The sequence below is a fragment of the Balaenoptera physalus genome (assembly GCF_965194825.1).
Source record: "Balaenoptera physalus genome assembly, chromosome: 17".
In the NCBI taxonomy this organism is placed as follows: domain Eukaryota; kingdom Metazoa; phylum Chordata; class Mammalia; order Artiodactyla; family Balaenopteridae; genus Balaenoptera; species Balaenoptera physalus.
Window position 1 is genome coordinate 3,761,340 of NC_138895.1, and position 19,105 is coordinate 3,780,444.

The window sequence follows — 19,105 nt, forward strand, 5'->3', positions numbered from 1 at the left end:
AAAGTAGCAATAAGAAGGACTGCAGTAGTAGGCAAACCTCCCAGTGACTCACATACATAGACACTGTCGTTACCTGTCGACAGACGTAAACAATACCACGCTCTGACCACATCTGACTGTGAACCAAGAGTTTCAAAAGGATGATGAAATCAAAGATTATCACGTGAAATACAATGCTGCTGTGAAGAAGGATAAATCTAAAAAAGAGCTGAAGTTGAAGACAGCATTACAGTACAGGACTCTCTTACCACGAGGGCTACCCCAAAATGGAACAAGCAGCCTCGCAAAAATGTGAGCTGTCACTTTATTCAAAAGCAGAAGCTGAAGGACTGCTTAAGAGGCAGAACAGACGGGATTCCTTACTGGGGAAAGTCAGAAATCAGCAGTGAGATAAACGGAGAAGAAACTACTTGATAACTGATTTGTGACACTAATTTAAAAAATCCCATGACTACTACATGGAAGGTGAAGACAGAGGGAAACACCAAACTTCTTAAATAGGTTAGGAACACTGAAAATCAAACTGAAGATTGGTTCAGCTTGTTCGTAACACTGAGGAATAGGAAGCCTGGGCCCCGCCTGGAGAAGAGCCAGGCGGGGGCCACACTGCCATCAAACTTCCCTCTCAGTGTGTGTTCCTGGGATTACACTGTCGCTTTCCTCCTTTTCCTTACAGACAGCCATTCCAAGGAAACCCAGATGTTAAAAGTAATATTCCAAAGAGCCAGCCACAGAAAAGTCAGAATTACATTTTATTTCACATTGATAGAAACCGTGAACAAGATTTACATTTTCCCACGTTAGAGCACATTTCAATGGAATATTTCTTGCCATAAATTAGATCTTGCTGATTTGTGTAAGTGAAACAACAGTTTATATTCTTCAAGATAAAAGCAAAATGACTTAGTAAATGATTGTTTAAAAACTGTAAATCCAGACATAAACGTATGGCTTCATTATTAACATCCTATGCTGTCCATACGAAATCATTTCCATCATCAAGTAGCGCCCATTTATAAAGGTGCATTCCTAACGGTATTCTAGTCAGTTGGAATACAGCAGAAAAATTAACAACAGTTCAGAAGTATCAGGCGTACATTTTTGCTACATATTAAACTGGGTGGTAACTACACCACATGTATTGAGTTCTGACTAACTTTTATTACCCATAAACTTGTTTTCAAATAATGTTAACCAATAATCTGAAAAATCTATTTAAAATCAAATAATTGCTACTTTTATGTTTGCACAGAAACTAACTTAAAAAGATCCTCTCTGACTACAGTGAAAATTTCAAATAAGTCCACTGGCAGATAAAAGTAAAGCAAATTTTTCAAATGGATTGTTCATTTCCTACAGCAGTCGGTTTCAAACATGTGCAAAATAAGTAAACTAAAACGCTATGCTATGAGGAGAATCATCTTAGAACAAATCATCTTAGAAATTACAGTTTGTAAGATCAGTCTTAAATATTTCAGAACATAGTAGAATATGACCTAATTATTCTTTCAGTTAATTACAGAAATATACAACCACAGAATTCTTCTCGTTACCTGGACTAAAGATTCGAGTAACTCTGCAGGACTAAACTGCAGACAAAGGTCCAGTTTAAGAAGTAGTGTAGAAACTTTGAAGGGATGTCTGGCTTCTTTCTACAAGTATAAATACATTTTCAGTGCCGTCATGTCTGTGATTAAGAATGTCAAATTACAGCACGTATTGACAGCAGATGTCTATGGCAAGTAGGCAATATTTGGTCTGTTATGAAGGATAAAAAAGAAGAAAGAACACATTTCTTTTCTAGGGAGGAAAAAAGAGTATTAAATAGAAATTATATTCAGGAAAGAAAAACCTGGTCCCCAAAATAAAAGGGCCATTAATTGAAGACAGCAATATTTCTCTTTATTGACACTTAGAAGCATTATCCCTATTATTAGGAATAATGTAATAACGCCTCATTCTTATTATGTATTATAATCATTAAGTACATATGAACACATATATAAAAATACAGATACTGCATGGTGACTAAGTAATTTGGGAATAAGTCCAGAGTCTAAGTCACAGCATGCATAGACTTTTTATGTCTTAACTGCTCATTTATACCTGAACAAGTTTTCATTAAGCATACTAATAATTTTCAAGTGATGTAATAAAAAATCTGGTTGCAGTATTTTATTATTTTGCTGAATTACATATGAGAGAAAGAAGCTAGCTGCTTCACCTATTTTAATACTAATATATGCTGGATCATGTTATACAAATACATACATAGAAACTTAAAAGATCATAAATTTCCCATGAGGAGATTTATTTAGTCTGTGTCATTGGTGTGTATTTGCAAAACACTTTAACACTGCAAACATCAGAGGTTTCAAGATCGAGTACAACAATGATGCTGGTGTGCACTTCTCCACAAGGCCTCTTAGTGACGTCAATCAATGGGAGGTAGGAGTTTATCAATGAACTGCTTGATATCCATCATTTCCTGTTTGGAATAAAGAGATTATTAATATGCAGTTACACAAATCAGAAATTAAATCCCCACTAAATACAACTAAAACCACATTTTTACTACAATTACATAAAAAGTGGTGAAAGAGAAATGAGGCGCCAATAGAAGTTAGAAAACATTTCCTACGATGATTATTATTGTAATTCAATGATCCCTCTCACGTATTATGACGTCCTATGAAAATGGTCTGCATTTGCACTGCTTGAACAAAATAAAACACTGGGGGTGGAGGGGGGAGAGGAAGGGGGTCTAAAACTGACAGTAACCACGCAGAGAAGACTTGGCACGTACACAACTGCCGTCAACCAAGTGTCCGCGCCCAGCTTCTAACACTCCCTCATTAGAATGAAATGCTAAATCAACAGCACCAAATGCTCTGTGCCTTTCAAAAGGATTCACACACAACCAGCCAGCTGAGGCTGAGGGGAGCAGGTCCCCAAGGCAGGCCTGGAGAGACGCAGAGGTGAATCCATCACAGAGGAAACTGCTCGACACCTCCTGCGTCTGGCCCAGCTTTCTCACTTCCCTCAAACACGTTTCCTGCTGCCACCCCTAGTATTTCACAGCTGAGCCTCCTAGACCCACACATGAGCATGCAGAGGACCTTCAACCGCATCACCTCCTCACTCGGGAAAGAAGGCACGGCACGGCGGTGGCCTGTCTCACCCGCTGTGTGGTCCCCAGGGGCTCCTGCGACACCACCTCCTCCAGCCCCACCTCCTGTCCCTTCCTGCCCCGAACCATCCGTCCCGTGTTCTCCAGTGTGGTGAACAGAGTCTCATCCACACACACACAGCCGCCTGCGTTTGCTCCTGAAGCCTCAATGTGCTGACTCAGAGGCACCGAGTCTGGAGTCCTGGCATCTGTGTGTTTGTGAAGCTCCGGGGGCGCCGGGTGTGCTTTGAAAACCACTGCTCTGGACCCTCAGCCCCTCCCTCCGGGTACCCGGCGTGTCGCCCTTTCCGGATTCAACGCATCATCAGGGGCTCAACTATGTTCTCAGTAACACCTAGAATCCCAGGTTCCCCGTCTTTCTGGATAAGTCATATTACTACCTGCCTTCTCTGTCCCGAAGCAAATGATTTCGCCAGCTGACAGTTGCAAAAAAATGTTAACTTGGACTGTCTCAGTGCTTAGCAATTGATTTTTATTCTAGTCCTTTGCAAGCCTCCAAACCTATCCTGACAACCCTCATTCTTACCATCACCCGTCTCAGTTTTTCAGAGTACTTTAAAAAACTTCTAATATGACACATATCGCATTCTGCTTTCTATATAGTTACTTGGACATATATCCTTCTCCCGATTAAAAGTTCTCATTTTAAGTAATCTACTTTAGATTTTAACAGAGAAATGTTTTTTATTTGTCCTTGATTTACAGTGTTTACATGTAATAAGAAATGAGTGAATGTCTGTTGAATTAAGTTGCATAAACTTTGATCTAAGTCCTACTAACCTATGGTTCAATGTGAATTCATTAATTAACTTCTTTAAATCCCCAAGCAGTCAAATGTTATTTATCTTAAAAATACCACATGCAAACAGTTGCAGACGTGTCTCTGTAATCACTGCTTCCAAACACTCACCTGTTGACATGAACTGTGCATCATGCCTCCATAGGTTTTGAAGGTTACATTGGTTGGATTTACCAATGTCTTTAGCCTTTCAGCAGTAAGAGAACCAAACATGAGGGGAACCAAAGGATCCAAATCTCCATGGCACTGAAGAATAGAAATGTCTCTATTCACGCCACTGATGGGACCCTGCAAAAAACCAGAACAGGACCAGGATTATTTATTCAGGTGTGTGGAGCATTACGCTAGGCACATACAGCACGTGCTTACTCACATTATAGGTTACATTTGGCCACAGAAATAAAATTCCTCCCATCCTTATACCCCCCCCATCTCTTTATTTAAACTTTTATAGGACATATGATTACCCTGCCGTGTACTGTATGTCTTCCTAATGAATCAGTTCCTGAAACACACTGTGTCCTAATCGTATGTTCGGGCGGCCGGACACGAGAAGTATGTTTCAGCTGAGTCATGTTCTTTGCAGCTCTTATGTGATTTTTAAATTTTTTTTTAAGAATGTGTATTTAATTAATTAATTAATTACTTAATTTAAATTTTTGTCCGCGTTGGGTCTTTGCTGCTGCACGCGGGCTTTCTCTAGTTGCAGCGAGCGCACGGGCTTAGCTGCTCCGCGGCACGTGGGGTCTTCCCGGACCAGGGCTCGAACCCGTGTCCCCTGCATTGGCAGGCGGATTCTTAACCACTGTGCCACCAGGGAAGTCCCTCTTATTTGATTTGAATAAGAAAGTTAATAAACAGCACTTACTACGTGCAAGACACCAAAGGGTTACTATATAGTGATAAGAAAAAAACCCCCTAGGTTTAACGATGAATTTGAAAATAAAATAATGTCCATATCCCCCACGTGTACTATATCTTGCTTTATAATGTTGAGTATTTAGAAATTATATTCTACACTAAAATTCTGCTACCAAGCAATGAACATACTGAGCACTCAAAAACATCATTTCTATGTGTAAAAAATAGCCCTAATTTTGATATATATCTTAAAATGTACCAAAGACTTCAAATATAGAATTTATGACAATAAAGACTTCCTTCCTCCTTCCCTCTCCCTCCCTTTCTTCCTTTCTTTTTTTAAGGACTCATTTCTTATTCTATTCCATGCAACCCACGGTAAAGACAGTGTAGTATACAGATAAAGCCTAGCAATAGTACATCACAAAAGTCTAAGGCAATTCTTTTTAAAAAAGGATGACTGATGTAGACTACGGGCTTTGAGTGACACTAACGTGTCACCGTAGGTTCACTGGTTATACCAAATGTGTCCTGTGCTGTGGGATGCTGATGGGGTGCTGTGCGTGTACGGGGACGCGGGTATATGGACACCTTCTGTACTTGCCGCTCAATTTGTTGTGAACCTAAAACTGCTTTAAAAAATTAAGTTTATTAATAATCACAACGTGACGGTGTCCTCAACATCATCTGCCGTCCCTCAGCTCAGTGCTGCCGCGCTGCAGGCGTGGGCCAGGCACCTGTGGAAAGGAGGTCCGCAGGGGCAGCCAGCAGCTGAGAGCGGTGACACCGGCCAGCTTCTGCTGTGTGGTCAGTGCCGTGTACAGAGATAAAGCTCCTCCCTGGAAAGACAACAGGGAAAGTCAGTGGGACACAACTTCTGCCGGCAGCAACGGGAGTGATTCTTATTATCAACACCATTCATAAAAACATCAAAGTGGGTGGCTGATGCCCAGTACAATAGGCAAACTGGTAGGAATATGTGCACACCCCGCCGTGTCTGCAAGGACCTGACCCTCCACACTGAAGACCGTCGTGAGACCACAGCGACTGCCCAACCAGCCAACGGCAGAGCCCGCTGCTGCCCTGACAATGCTGTAGGGACGCTCCGAACTTACAGTTACTATTTTCTTTGTTTTGGCTGCACCGTGCATCACGTGGGATCTTAGTTCCCCAACCAGGGATCCAACCCACACCCCCTGCAGTGGGAGCGCGGAGTCTTAAGCAGTGGACCACAAGGGAAGTCCCCTAGAGTAACTATCTCCTCCTCGGCAAAGTTGTAGGTAGAAAATCGAATCTGGTCTTAAACTGGTATTACTTTCCAAAACAAGAACTCACGAGAAGGACCCCGCGGCGGACACCTCTGGAGCACAGGCCGCCGGCTCACAACACCCGTATCCTGGGGCCTGCGTGCCCGCTGACCCGTGCCCACGGCTCACGGGGGCCACCAGAGGACCTGAGATTCTTTCTCATCTGAGAGATTTTAAAACTGAAATTCAGAGACCGTCAGTCTCTCTTTGTGTGGCTGGAACTATAACATGTAAACTCAAGAACGGGAGAAGCCACAGGCAGCAGACGGCCAGCTGCAGACAGACAGGCGAGTGAAGCCGACGGGCAGAGAAACAGGTGAGAGACAGCCCCGATGGCTTCCCGAGTCCTGGTGCCTCCTGGGGCCTTGCTTCATTCTCATCCGTGGCCTCCGTGATGTGACCCCAGACTCGTAACTTACTCTTTTTTTGCCTAAGGTGTTAGGAGTTGGTTTCTGCAAACTACAATCAACGAATCTCATAGACAGACTCCTGTCTGAATGAACCATTCATTTTTGTACCCATATTTATGTCACAGTGTGTAGTACAACGTACATTACCTGTGAGTTTCGACACATACCAAATCAATAACACGTCTTTTTACTGTATTATATCAACGACCTGTGTTTCTACTGAATTCTAACTTCTAAATGACTCCATAATTCTGACACTGCCCTAATTCAGGCAGTCTGGACGCTAAATTGTTGACCCAGAGGATTTACAGACTGGCAGCTAGGGCAGTTCGGGGTGAGTGACATGGCAAACAGGTGATGAGCTGAAATTAAGATGTGAACTCAGTATGATGTAACTGTAGAAAAAGTACAGAAGGCAGGAGAAAAAGTACAGAAAGAGAAGAAAGATGCCGAAAAGAAACATCATATACTTTTATCCAAAACTTATCTTACACGACAAGAAGAGGGAAGAGGACAGAGTGGTGTTACCGAGACTGACTTCGCTCCCCTCCCAAGGACGACCACCATGTACTCAGGAACGGGAACCACTCAGGGGTCCCTGAACACGGGGTGAGGCTGAAGCACCCCCGACCCGGGGACCAGGACAGATGCAGTGGAGGTCAGGGAGTGGCCGGCGCAGCCCCTGCACTGGGGTCCCTTCGTGGGAGTCCCTACCCCGATCTCACCCCACCGCGATTACAGGGAAGTCTGCAGGGCTCGACCGCTGGGAATCTGTGACAAACAGAGGGAAGGAATTCTCTGTTCTTCGACCTTATTATTCCACTGCTCGTCTTCTCCTGGGAAGGGGACTTAACACCTGCATTTAGGCAGAGTTTTGTTCAGAGAGGTACAGAGTGTTAACTCAGACCTAACTGCGTGTGTACTAGTTATTTTAGAAAAATACATTCCAGGTTCCAATCAGTTTCCTTAATAAATTGACTTTCAAGACATAATCTGTAGGGTGAAGGCTATCACTGAAGAGAGAAAACTAAAAAAGGAAAAGAGCATGACGTACTCTCTAATTAATCAATCATTATTTCTGGTCCATTCAAACTTAATCAGCATTAACAGTAAGTAATATATCAGATTCTATAACATCTTCTAAAAACAGGACTCCTCTATAGAAAAACGACTGAAACTACAGACTTCTAGATAAATATACTGATGACGCTGACATATCGCCCAAACTTTTATCTTACCTGAGAAAATCCTCCCAAAATAATTCTGTTAGAAGGAATGCCATTCTTCACCTCTTGGTCTATCAAAGCTTTTACTAAAAATAACATAAAAGTTAAATCACCAATACTTTCAAAGTTAAGCCCATTGATATACTTTAAATAGGAAAAAAATTAATAACAGAAAAGCACAAAGTATATTAAAGGTCGAAACAAGTGAAAAACTTGGAGCACTCTATTAAAATACAAAACTAGAATGGATTTTCAAAAACTCAGATTTTGCAGCTGTTACTTAAACTGTTCAACGATGTGTTGCATAATCTGTAAACCAGTGTTTTCTCTCATCAGCAGATGGACATGGATAGCCCTTTATCCGCGGTCCATTCTGCTCATACATTTTACAGTTCTCTCTCTTCAATGAACCATAGGCATTTGTACCTAAAAGCTGTTATTTTTAAATCGTAGGTAGTTAAGTAGTTTACATGGTTTGTGCCTGACGTTGTTTAAACAGTTCACTATATTATTAAAAAAAAAAAAAGAAAAGATACAGTATACTTTTCCCTATAGCCAGTAAACAACGCGGGAGAAAAATCAAATGAATTCTTTTGTTTCTGCAAAATACTCTGACACGCATCATTAACTGTATTACTTGATTAACTCCTAGAATTTCCTTTTTCTTTATAATACTATGTTTTGGGGATAACTGCACCTTTTACAAATTTATCTCCTCTCATTTTTGACATATGTGTAAGTTCCATCTTCTTAAGATGAAACTTTCCAACTTTATATTTCCTTTTTACCAAAAACCTAAAACCTGCTTTAATTAGAACACTGCAAAAACCCCAAAGCCCAAATTAAATGTTTTTTTCGTTCTGTATAAATTTAGATCTTAGTTAGAATCACCTGAAAAGCAAGGGGTACCCTGGTGAGCGCGGGGAAAACGGGCTAGAAGAGAGGAGAGGGGTAAAGAGGCGAAAGCCTTGCTGAGAAGCCTGAGGCTTTACTGAGGGGGAACCGCAGGGCCCGGGCAGGAAAGGAGATGCAGCGGGCAGCAGCAGCCCTGCACTGGGGAGGGGCAGGGAGCTGGGGCCACTTCCCCTCCGTTTCACACGGCTTCACTCCTCTGGTTACACCAAGCGCTGAGATAAAGTTAAACCACGTACGGTGACCGCAGTCAGCTGTGGAGTGACGGGTCCTGATTCCAGGCCCTGGACGCACCCCGAGCCCTTTCTTCTTTGTTCATGGGCACATCTTCCCGGCCCCAAATGGAGACACCCCTCATTCCTAACTCTGGGTCTCAACCCGATTCTCTCCAATCACGCATCACGTCAGACACAAAGAATGCCACGGGCCAACCCTACCCGGGACGGATGGGACTTTCACCCTGCAACCCACTGGGCCTGACCGTCCACGCCACAAGGCCCACCCTCCCTATGTTCCCAGGGTCTGACAACTCACCCCCAGACCCGACACGAGCTCTACCACCAATTATATTTTGACAAAATCCTAGCTCTAGGAGTCTAGCTTTGATCTACTTTTTGATGATCCTAAAAGTCAGTGTCCTTGGTTTGACATTCCTTTATATCCAATATGTTCTGAATGCAACTTCCCTGTTTTAAAGTTAAGAGTTCTCCTAAAAAATAAAAAGATTTTTAAAAAGGAACCTACCTACCATTTTTGGTTTTTAAACGATTTTTGAAAATTTCCAACAAATATAAAAATAGGAAGACCGTGCAGGGTTCCCTGGGTACCTATCACCTCGCGTCTGTAACGAACGCCTCACAGCCAGGCCTGTCGCATCGAGGCCACCGCGTCACCACCCAGGTCATGAGGGAGGCCGGCCTGGCCACGGCGCTGTCTGCTTGTCAATGTGTCAGTACATACGTGTCAGACACACGTGCTCCTGTGCATGGGCTAAAACCAGACTTCTCCCGATAAGTCAGCGTTCTTTATGCTTTCACCCCACAAGTAAGCGGGGTTACCATGTTCATAAGCGAGGACGTGACTGGAGACCCTGTAAAGCAGAGCTAACACTGTTACAGGAGTGCCCAGTGAGACGATTTACAGGAATCGCCTGGCAGGCAGTGTTCGAGCAGGGGCCCCTCACTAAAACTAACCATTACCACAATTTTCATTATATATCATGACATCATGTGTAGCCTTGTCTTTGTCCTTATTTCAAATCTCTTTAATGACAATAACTGGGCACAGCCATCAAACACGCTGCGATTTTCTCCACTTGCCTACATCAATCAAAGCAGAACGACGCATCCGACAGCACTCAAGTCTGATAAATGCCGTTCCTCCCCATCCACCTCACCTTCACGGACCATAATTAACGAGTCAAACAAGACAGTGAGCCATCAGAAAGGAAGGACAGCGCCACCTGAGTTTAGATAGCTATGTAGTATTTCATCAACAACACTACCACGACTGAATCTACTACAAAACTTTTCTTACTTACCACTTTCTGCTGCCTGTTTAATTCCAGTTTCGTCTTCCTGTGAATCTGGTGAAAGCCCAATAATGTCAAACCTGGAAAATAAGGCAAAATTCTAAAAGAATCATTCAATTCTAAGAATATCTACTCTTGATAAGAAGATGGTAATTTTAGAGAAAAAAGGCTAACCAAAGATATTCTCTAGAACATTAAACTCAAATTAAACTGTCTCTGGGGACTTCCCTGGTGGTCGAGTGGGTAAGACTCCGCGCTCCCAATGCAGGGGGCCCGGGTTCGATCCCTGGCCGGGGAACTAGATCCCACATGCCGCAACTAAGAAGTCTGCATGCCGCAACTAAAAGATTCCACATGCCACAACTAAGACCCGGCACAGCCAAAATAAATAAATAAATATTAAAAAGAAAAAACAAAAAAAAAACTGTCTCTGGAGGCCAAACGGTCAACTTAAATGTGTGAATGTGACATCCTGTAAGTTCCCTTCACACCAACTAGATACAGATTCTATTAAAAAGTCACAGTACCACATAATTTTAAGGTAGAAACACCTGAAGAATGACCTAGTCTGACCTGACACCCACACAGGAGTCTCAAACCGCAGCCCTAAGGTCTTTGGAATAAACCGCAGCCCCTCACCTCCCTCCCAGTGCGTCGTAAGTCAGCCGTCTGGAAAGAGCTACTTCACCACGGCACCTGTGCACGCGCGGCCCACACCTACTGCACACAGGCCACCTCCATCCACATTCTGCAAAACCTGTCACCGCGCACTGCAGCGACCTCAGACCAGAGGCTGGGCGGCCCTCCTTTGGCCCCGACTACCTCGCTACCCGCTGGGTGCTTCCGCTATGGTCTTGAGCAACGTGAGGTAGAAATTTTGCTTCTGGATAGGAATTTTGCCAGAGAGGGAAGGTGGAAGAATCAAAGGTCAAGGTGGGCAGGAACCTGTAAAAGTTGCCAAGGAATGTCCGGCAGATAAAAACGAAGGTGCAGGGTGGGTTAGAGGTGAGTGGGAACAAGCAGAGGACAAGGTGGCGGCAGGCTGGAGTCCCCACGAGGCCTCAACAGGCAGCGCAGAGACGGGGGAGCAAACTCACAGGAGGAACAACTACGCTTGACAATCAGGTCTGAAGTAAGTGCCTTCAGAGACGGAACAGTTCCAGACGACAAAGCCCAGGGGATGCTGTGGGTGCCTGAAGCTGAGAGAGGAAAACGTCAGCGGGAAGAGGAGAGTCCAGGAAGTGACAAGCCGGTCAAGGCTGTGAATGGGTCATTGACATTGGATCCCCTAGTCACCCGAAAGGTAAGACGTGGCAGGAGCTAGAGGGGAAAGGAGAATAGGAATCAGCTGTGAAAGTCATCAGTTTTGAACAGACCTGATGGCAGAGTCTCAGAGCAGCAGGAAGAAAGCATGGTCTGGAAGTGGCTCAGAGAACAAAGAACCGACTGTAAAGCACACAGGGAATGCCTGACATCATGAATGTCTTGAGAGGGCTCAACAGGAAGTGCTTTCCTTAAAAACTGGCCAGCTCTCCAGGAAGGCAAGAAGGTGGGAGGTGGAGAGGCCGCGGCTTCACCAGAGTGGATGCCACGCGGGCACGTCCACACGTTTGGTTACTGAAATCAACAAAGGTTTATCAAGCAGTAAGAGATGTTCTCTACAGTATTTCTCTCCACCCATTCCCTCCTGTTTCTCTACCTGTTGGTGCAGCTCCTTAAGTTTACCCCAAATCTAACATATAAAACCTGAAATAGTCGAATAAAGGTTACATATGTAACTTTGCAACTTAAGAATAATTAATTAAAAATTGCTATATGCAAAAGCACTTCTGATTAAAAAAAAAAAGTATAAGTAAAAAGTTCTTATTGAATAAGTGAAGTCTTACTTACCAAGAAGGCATGGCCATGTTCATATTTAATGTTACAGGCATAACCGGTCTACATGGGGAAGAAAAAGAAAAGGAAGAATAAGCATAATATACCGAAGTACAAAACCTGATAAATTCCATCAACTGAAGATGATTCCTCGAGGCTCTCACAAAACTGAACGCTACAGTTTGAACAGACGAGCTGCCTCACTGCACGCACACCTGCACAGTCCCGTTCTCCGCGCCCTCCAGATGGTTCTCAAGACAGAGCCGCAGCTGGAGTGGACTAAGCTCGGCGAATAAACCACATCTCCCTTCTTCAACACCTTTACTTGATACTTTCAAACCAGACACGAGAAGGAAAACAGTAACCAAGACAGATGGAAATTTCTGAGACTCTGACTAAGGGGCTAAGGATACAAGCAACTTACTGCACAGAAACGGTGGCATCAATTCCCATAGGCTCAAATTACATTTTTGCTTATTTTCTAGTTCTTAGCTATGTACCTGCTTGTTTAAGAGACCTCTAAATAAATAAGGGAAATATAAGTCTTGCCTAAGTGTCCATTTTACCCAACTCAATTCTGTGATGAAAAACTTGCTGGACAACCTGAATGCAGCTAGGTACAAAAGGAAAGAAAAACAAATACACTCTTAACTACATCTCACCACCATCCTCCTGACTCATGAAACAAGTCTACCTTAGAGGTCACAAAATATTAGTAAAATTTCCATGAGAACATAAACTTCCCTAGGTTGGGAAATAGCCTTAAACTAAATTCAATCTTGGAGCCAATAAGTGTACAGAAATTCCAACACCATCAAGAATTCTGTCTTGCACACGTAGAGAACAGACTTGAGGACACGGTGGTGGGGAGGGTAAATTGGGACAAAGTGAGAGAGTGGCATGGACATATATACACTACCAAATGTTAAATAGATAGCTAGTGGGAAGCAGCCACATAGCACAGGGAGATCAGCTCGGTGCTTTGTGACCACCTAGAGGGGTGGGATAGGGAGGGTGGGAGGGAGATGCAAGAGGGAGGGGATATGGGGATATATGTATACATATAGCTGATTCACTTTGTTATAAAGCAGAGACTAAACTAACACACCATTGTAAAGCAATATAGTCCAATAAAGACAAAAAAAAAAAAAAGAATTCTGTCTCTGGCATGAGTCAGATTAATAAGGACACAGCAACCGTTTTAGGATAAAAAGAGGAGGGAATGTTTTCTTACGTAATCTCATATTTTTCCTCTTTCACATTTATCGACTCTGCTGCTACGACCACTTCCGAGGATGAATTACTAACCTATCAGCATGTATCTCACCCCACCTGTTTCTCTATGGTTACTGCTTGTCAGCACACTTTGACCTAAGACTTGTTCATCTTAGTGATTTTCTGAGTTTGCTCAAAACTTACTAGTTTCTGACACCCACAAATGTTTTCAGAATTCAAAACCAAACCTAACACTCTCCAAAGTCTCTGTTCTTTCCATGCTGCATCACATTGTCTCTAACTGATCAAGTTTAGGCGTGTTTTCAAGGTAGTAGAGATTTCTCCCAAACCTGACAGGTAAATCCCCTTCAGAGATAGCTCGTGGATGTCCTGAGAACTTAACAGGCGCTTGTATGTCTACAAAAATTTTTCCGGCTGTGAGTTCAACTGATCTCCAAGAAAGCATTATTTTAAATTTCGCAACAAAAAAGATAAGAAAAATATTCAATGTAACCAGGACACATTTTAGTTTTACAGAACTTACTAATCTTTATTTTGAAGCTGAACATTTAAAAGATAAAAATTAATTATATTCAAATGCTTTGCTGGAAACGTAAAGCTATCACGATTGTTCCTCTCCAGACTCTGAATCCCAAGCCCGAAAACTGAAAATACTTACGCGTGCGGGCAGATGTATTTGATGTGGGAGCTTCTGATACCTGCAAAGGCTTCTGCCCACCCATGCCTGGTGGAGAAACCATATGAATAACGCCATTAGATACTGCTTTAAATTCCAGTAAGTTAATAACAGAAGAGTAAATCTGTGAGGGTAAATTTCAACCCCTTAAAAGACCACTACCAACCTAGAAACAACCCAAAGCTTATGATTTCAGCTTTACCTGCGGATAAAAACGATCTCTCATGATTCCTGAAGAGCAGTGTTTTCTCTTTCATATACTTCACTGGGCTTTATAATTTATAAAATACATTTTTTTAATCTCTTTATGACCTCCCAACAATGTGCCTAACAAAGTAGGCAAGACAGATGATATAATTCATTTTATATGAAGAAAAAATCCTCAGAGAAGTAAAGTAAAGCAGCTGTCTGATATTTCTCCATGCTTACTACACCATTAAAACCAACAACCTTAGGGACTTCCCTGGTGGCACAGTGGTTAAGAATCTGCCTGCCAATGCAGGGGACACGGGTTCGAGCCCTGGTCCGGGAAGATCCCACATGCCGCGGAGCAACTAAGCCCGTGCACCACAGCTACTGAGCCTGTGCTCTAGAGCCCGTGAGCCACAACTACTGAGCCCACGTGCCGCAACTACTGAAGCCCGGCACGCCTACAGCCCGTGCTCCACAACAAGAGAAGCCACCGCAATGAGAAGCCCACGCACCGCAACGAAGAGTAGCCCCCGCTCGCCCCAACTAGAGAAAGCCCACGCACAGCAATGAAGACCCAATGCAGCCAAAAAAAAAAAGAAAAAGAAGTTGAAAAAATAACTTTAATTAACATTCTCTCCTTATGCGTATATGTACATATATATGTTCAAAACAGAATATGAGACGTCATCAAAATCCTTCTGGCCAGAAATAAACAGTTAATCTTTCTACGTATTTCCTTCCAATTTTTTTCATGCATATCACTTGAGAAACAGACACAGATTTTACAAGAGTGGGATCATACTATACATACATACAGCTCCCTGCGTCTTTACACTTGACATTACACCTGATACTTTCCACATATTACCTCTATTAGAGGGTAAAATAAAGGTAACTTAAGACGTTTTTGGATTAAATAGTTTTGAAATAAATGTTAAATGCTTTTCTAATAAATGTTAAATGCTTTTCTATTAACTACTTCTCTATTTTAATCCACCTTCCCCCAAAGTGTTAAGGAAATACAGAAAAGTTAATAACATTATGAACATTAACACTTATGTAACACTGACACTGAGCCAGGCACTATTCTAGAAGTTATATATGGGTGCATGCATGTGCCTATGTGTGTTTCCATGTGGGTTCGTGTGTGTGTGTGTGTGTGTGTGTGTGTGTGTATGTGAGACTTTAGTGTGAAATGTACAAAACATGTTGAAAGAAATGAAAAAATATCTATATAATGGACATCCCGCATTCCGGAAGACTTAATATTCTTAAGATGGAAGTGCTCCCCAAATGGATCCATGGTCAATGCAATCTCTAAAGAATCACAGCTGGCTTTGCAGAAACTGACAAGCTAACTCTAAAAGCAACAGTAATAAAGATTGTGACACTGAAAAGACATACAAATCAATGAAATAGATTTAAGAATACAGAAATAAACCCTCACATTTATGGTCAGTTTATTTCTGAACAGGGTGCCAAAACAAATCAATGGGGAAGGAACAGTCTTTTCAACAAAAGTAACTGGAATAAGTGGAAACCCACATGCAACAGGATGAAGTTAGACTCCTACCTCACACCATGTACAAAAATTAACTCAAAATATAGCAAAGACCTAAACGCAGGAGATCAAACTACAAAACTCCTAGAAGAAAACATGCGAAAATCTTTGTGACCTTGGACTTGGCAATGGTTTTTTAGACGTGAAGTCAAAAGCACAAGCAACAAAGGAAATTACTTTAGTAAATAATAAACGAGTAGGAATCTTGGGTTCTAGCCCCAACTCTGTCTCTATCTAGAAGTGTGGCCTCAAACAGTTCATTCAGTCCAGTGGTTTTCAAAAATGTGGTACCGTCCGGGAACTTGTTAAAAAGTCTGAGATTACACTAGTTCCTCAATTCCAGCCCAACACCACGGGGTTCTTCCTAGCCGTCCCCCTTCCCGTATTCGTAATTCCGCGGAAAGCTGGCTTGGGCTCTGGCAGTTCTGGGCCAGCAGTGCAGGTTGGGACCTGCCTCCCCCCAGGTGCCCCGCCCATAGTCATGTTTCATGCACGGGAACACCCCCTCCCCTCACAGCTGACTGTGACACCGGAAAGCACAGCTCTGACGAAGGGGAGCAGGGAAGGAGAAAGCTGGGCCCTCTTCATGGAAACCCCTCCCTCCCCTCCATATATTCCAGGCGTCGCTGGTCTGTATTGCCCATCTGTGTGAGATTTTTCTAGGCCGAGATTGTAAAAGTTTACAAAACAAAGTTTCAAAGGCAGAAGTGGTTAAGTGGGTCAGATCTTACTGAGAGGTCAAACAAGGAGAGGATTGAAAATAATACTGTAGACTGCCAACGAATAAATACCGAATGAAGGAATTTTTTAAAACATCATTATTTGGCAACCATCACAATAATAGATCCAGACAGCAATCGTTAATGGGTGCTAAATCCACAGGTGAAAAATTGGTGAGAAACAGATATTTTCATAAAATCAAAGTATCTCCCCACAGAACACTTTTTAAGTGCAATCGTATTTATTAATTTTACTGTGGAGAAACCTGGCAGACACTACCTTAACCAGATAATGAAACATAGTATCATCAGCAAAGGCACAAAAATCAACACAGTGTGGTCCCAGGACCACCAGAGCAACCTCTGCGGTGTCTCTGCCAAAAGGGAGACGTCACATAAACCCGAACTGAGGGACATCCTACCTAGGAACTGGCCCATAGGGGAAAAGTGTCAAGGTCACCGAAGACAAGAAAATGGACTGCTCAGGACTGAAGGAGCCCCAGGAGACGTGACAGCTCAGTCTAACTTGAGATCCTGGACCCGTGAAGGACACCACTGGGTCAACCCAGAGAAACGCAAGTGGGGCTGATGGATGCGATGGTAGCTTCAGATCAATGTTAACGGCCTGACTGATGGTTACACCATGGCTAAGTGGCCATGTCCTTGTACTTACAAAATACACACTGAAGTGGCTCTATGGAGTCATGAGGCAACATGTCTGCAACTTACTCTCAAGTGTGTAAGAAATGTTAACAACTGCGTAATCTGAGTGACAGGTAGAAGGACCTCTAAATACTATTTCTGCAACTTTCATGTAAACTTGAAGTTATTTTAAAAGAAGTAGTTAAAAATTTTACATAACAACAACGAGGGAATGTAACCCACGAAGTAAATCTACGAGTCCAAACTACACAAGTGGGGAGGGGCAAGCTAATAGACATCAAAGGAGTGGCAGAATTAGAAAATCACATCACAGTACAACCTACTCCAGCAAGAATCATCCACAGACGCTAAAAATACCAGGTGAAAGTCTGATGTACGATTCGCATCTCCCCACGACTCACTCTACCTACACAGGGAGAACAGGTGCCGTAGAGAGACCCAGAGGAAGAAAGAGACCACCTTTATCGCGTGCTCCAGGTCGGCATCAGTAATGGGACGGACGGCCCCACCTGCCTCCTGCCGTGATGCAATGAACAGGCCATACCATGTACATGGTGTTCGCACCAAAAATGCACAAGCTGAACGTCATCGTGAGGAAATGTCAAACAAACCTAAATGGAGGGACCAGCCTGATCCCTGCAGAAACGTCCATGTCGCGAACGCCAAAGAAGAGCCGAGGGAATGTTCCAGATTAAAAGAGGCTGAAGAGCTGCAGCAGCTCAGGGCAGCGCGGCTGGGATGGAAGCGCCGGAGGACAGGACTACTGCAAAGGACGCGACTGGGGCAGCTGCCAAGGTCTGTTAGGCGACAGACTAGACCGGATAACAATGTTAAATGGCACTGAATCTCCTGAATTTGGTAATTTTCTGTGGTTACATAAGAGACTCTGCTTGTTCTTAGGAGATACATGTTGAAGTCTGGAAATAAAGAATCATGGCGTCGGCAGTTTACTCTCCCAAGTTTTGGCAAACACAGTAACATATTCGATAGAGATCACTGAGTCTGAGTAGAAGGTTGTGAGGGATCTGTTTTATTCTTGCAACTCGTCTATAAACTTGAAAGCATTTCAAAATAAAACAGTTTTAAAATGCTATCAAAAATAAATATGTATCTCTGGGTTGTTCAACTGTTTTTCACCCTCTTCTCAAGCATATTTGCATTTGACTTTTTTTTACAAGACAAATGTAACATTTTCATAATCATAAGACAAGCTGTTTTTATTTTGTAAGGAAAACTGATCTTATGCAATATAGTTTGAACTAACATTTTATTATACATGTTATGCATAGAAACAATTTTGTGGTCCGATGTGTTTCCTGCAGAACTTTTCAGAGCTTTAAACATGCTAGTGTATACCCAGTAAATCTTCTAGAGGAGAATATGCCATATCATATTTCCTAGACACTAAGATATAATCTAAGTGGCACCACTGAAAAAAGGCCTTTTATAAAAAATAAAAAAAAAATCACCACCACAATAACCACACGTGTCGTAAGATGAATACCCATCTCAGTAACATAAAAATGTGGGGGAAATGACATATTAGAATTGAGAAAATATAGAATTATACAGGGCCCCCCAATCTTATTTGGCCATCAGAGACTTTTCATGAGAACACAGACTGCAAGACCCAAGTTACCAGACAGCACACCTTGGCTGGTCCTGCAGAAAAGAACCTTAACCAAGAAAGGCAAAGCTGCCCATTTTCATAGCTGAGTTGCTTAATCCCCATCACCCTCTACGTTAACCTGACAAAAGAACTTTAGTTCTCCAAAAAGTATCTCAAACATTGAATTGCCACTTGTCACATCGGCTGGTTCTGAATTTCGTCATGTGCTCATGGAAGCAATCTAGCGTCAGCTTTCTTTGGTGCCATCCCCCAAAGTAAATACTGTCAGAACTGGAGACCTCTAATTCTTTATATAAACTTAATTCTTAGTCAAGATG

At 42.7% G+C, this 19,105-nt stretch overlaps 1 protein-coding gene across 4 annotated transcripts in view; it reads right to left on the reverse strand.

Moving 5' to 3' along the window:
- LOC309646578 (transcription elongation factor A protein 1) overlaps positions 1–19,105 on the reverse strand; it is a 61,115-nt gene that overhangs the window by 39,847 nt on the left and 2,163 nt on the right. For 2 of the 4 annotated variants that reach the window (XM_082433093.1, XM_082433095.1), the window contains 7 exons: positions 14,006–14,071; positions 12,127–12,174; positions 10,246–10,316; positions 7,806–7,879; positions 5,588–5,689; positions 4,101–4,277; positions 740–2,488 (listed from right to left, as the gene is read on the reverse strand). In XM_082433093.1, the coding sequence (XP_082289219.1) occupies positions 2,435–2,488; positions 4,101–4,277; positions 5,588–5,689; positions 7,806–7,879; positions 10,246–10,316; positions 12,127–12,174; positions 14,006–14,071 (592 nt within the window). In that variant the 3' untranslated portion in view covers positions 740–2,434. Of the gene's footprint in view, positions 1–739; positions 2,489–4,100; positions 4,278–5,587; positions 5,690–7,805; positions 7,880–10,245; positions 10,317–12,126; positions 12,175–14,005; positions 14,072–17,769; positions 17,928–19,105 lie in introns of those variants that run through there. The other 2 variants (XM_082433094.1, XM_082433096.1) reach the window with 2 other exon arrangements.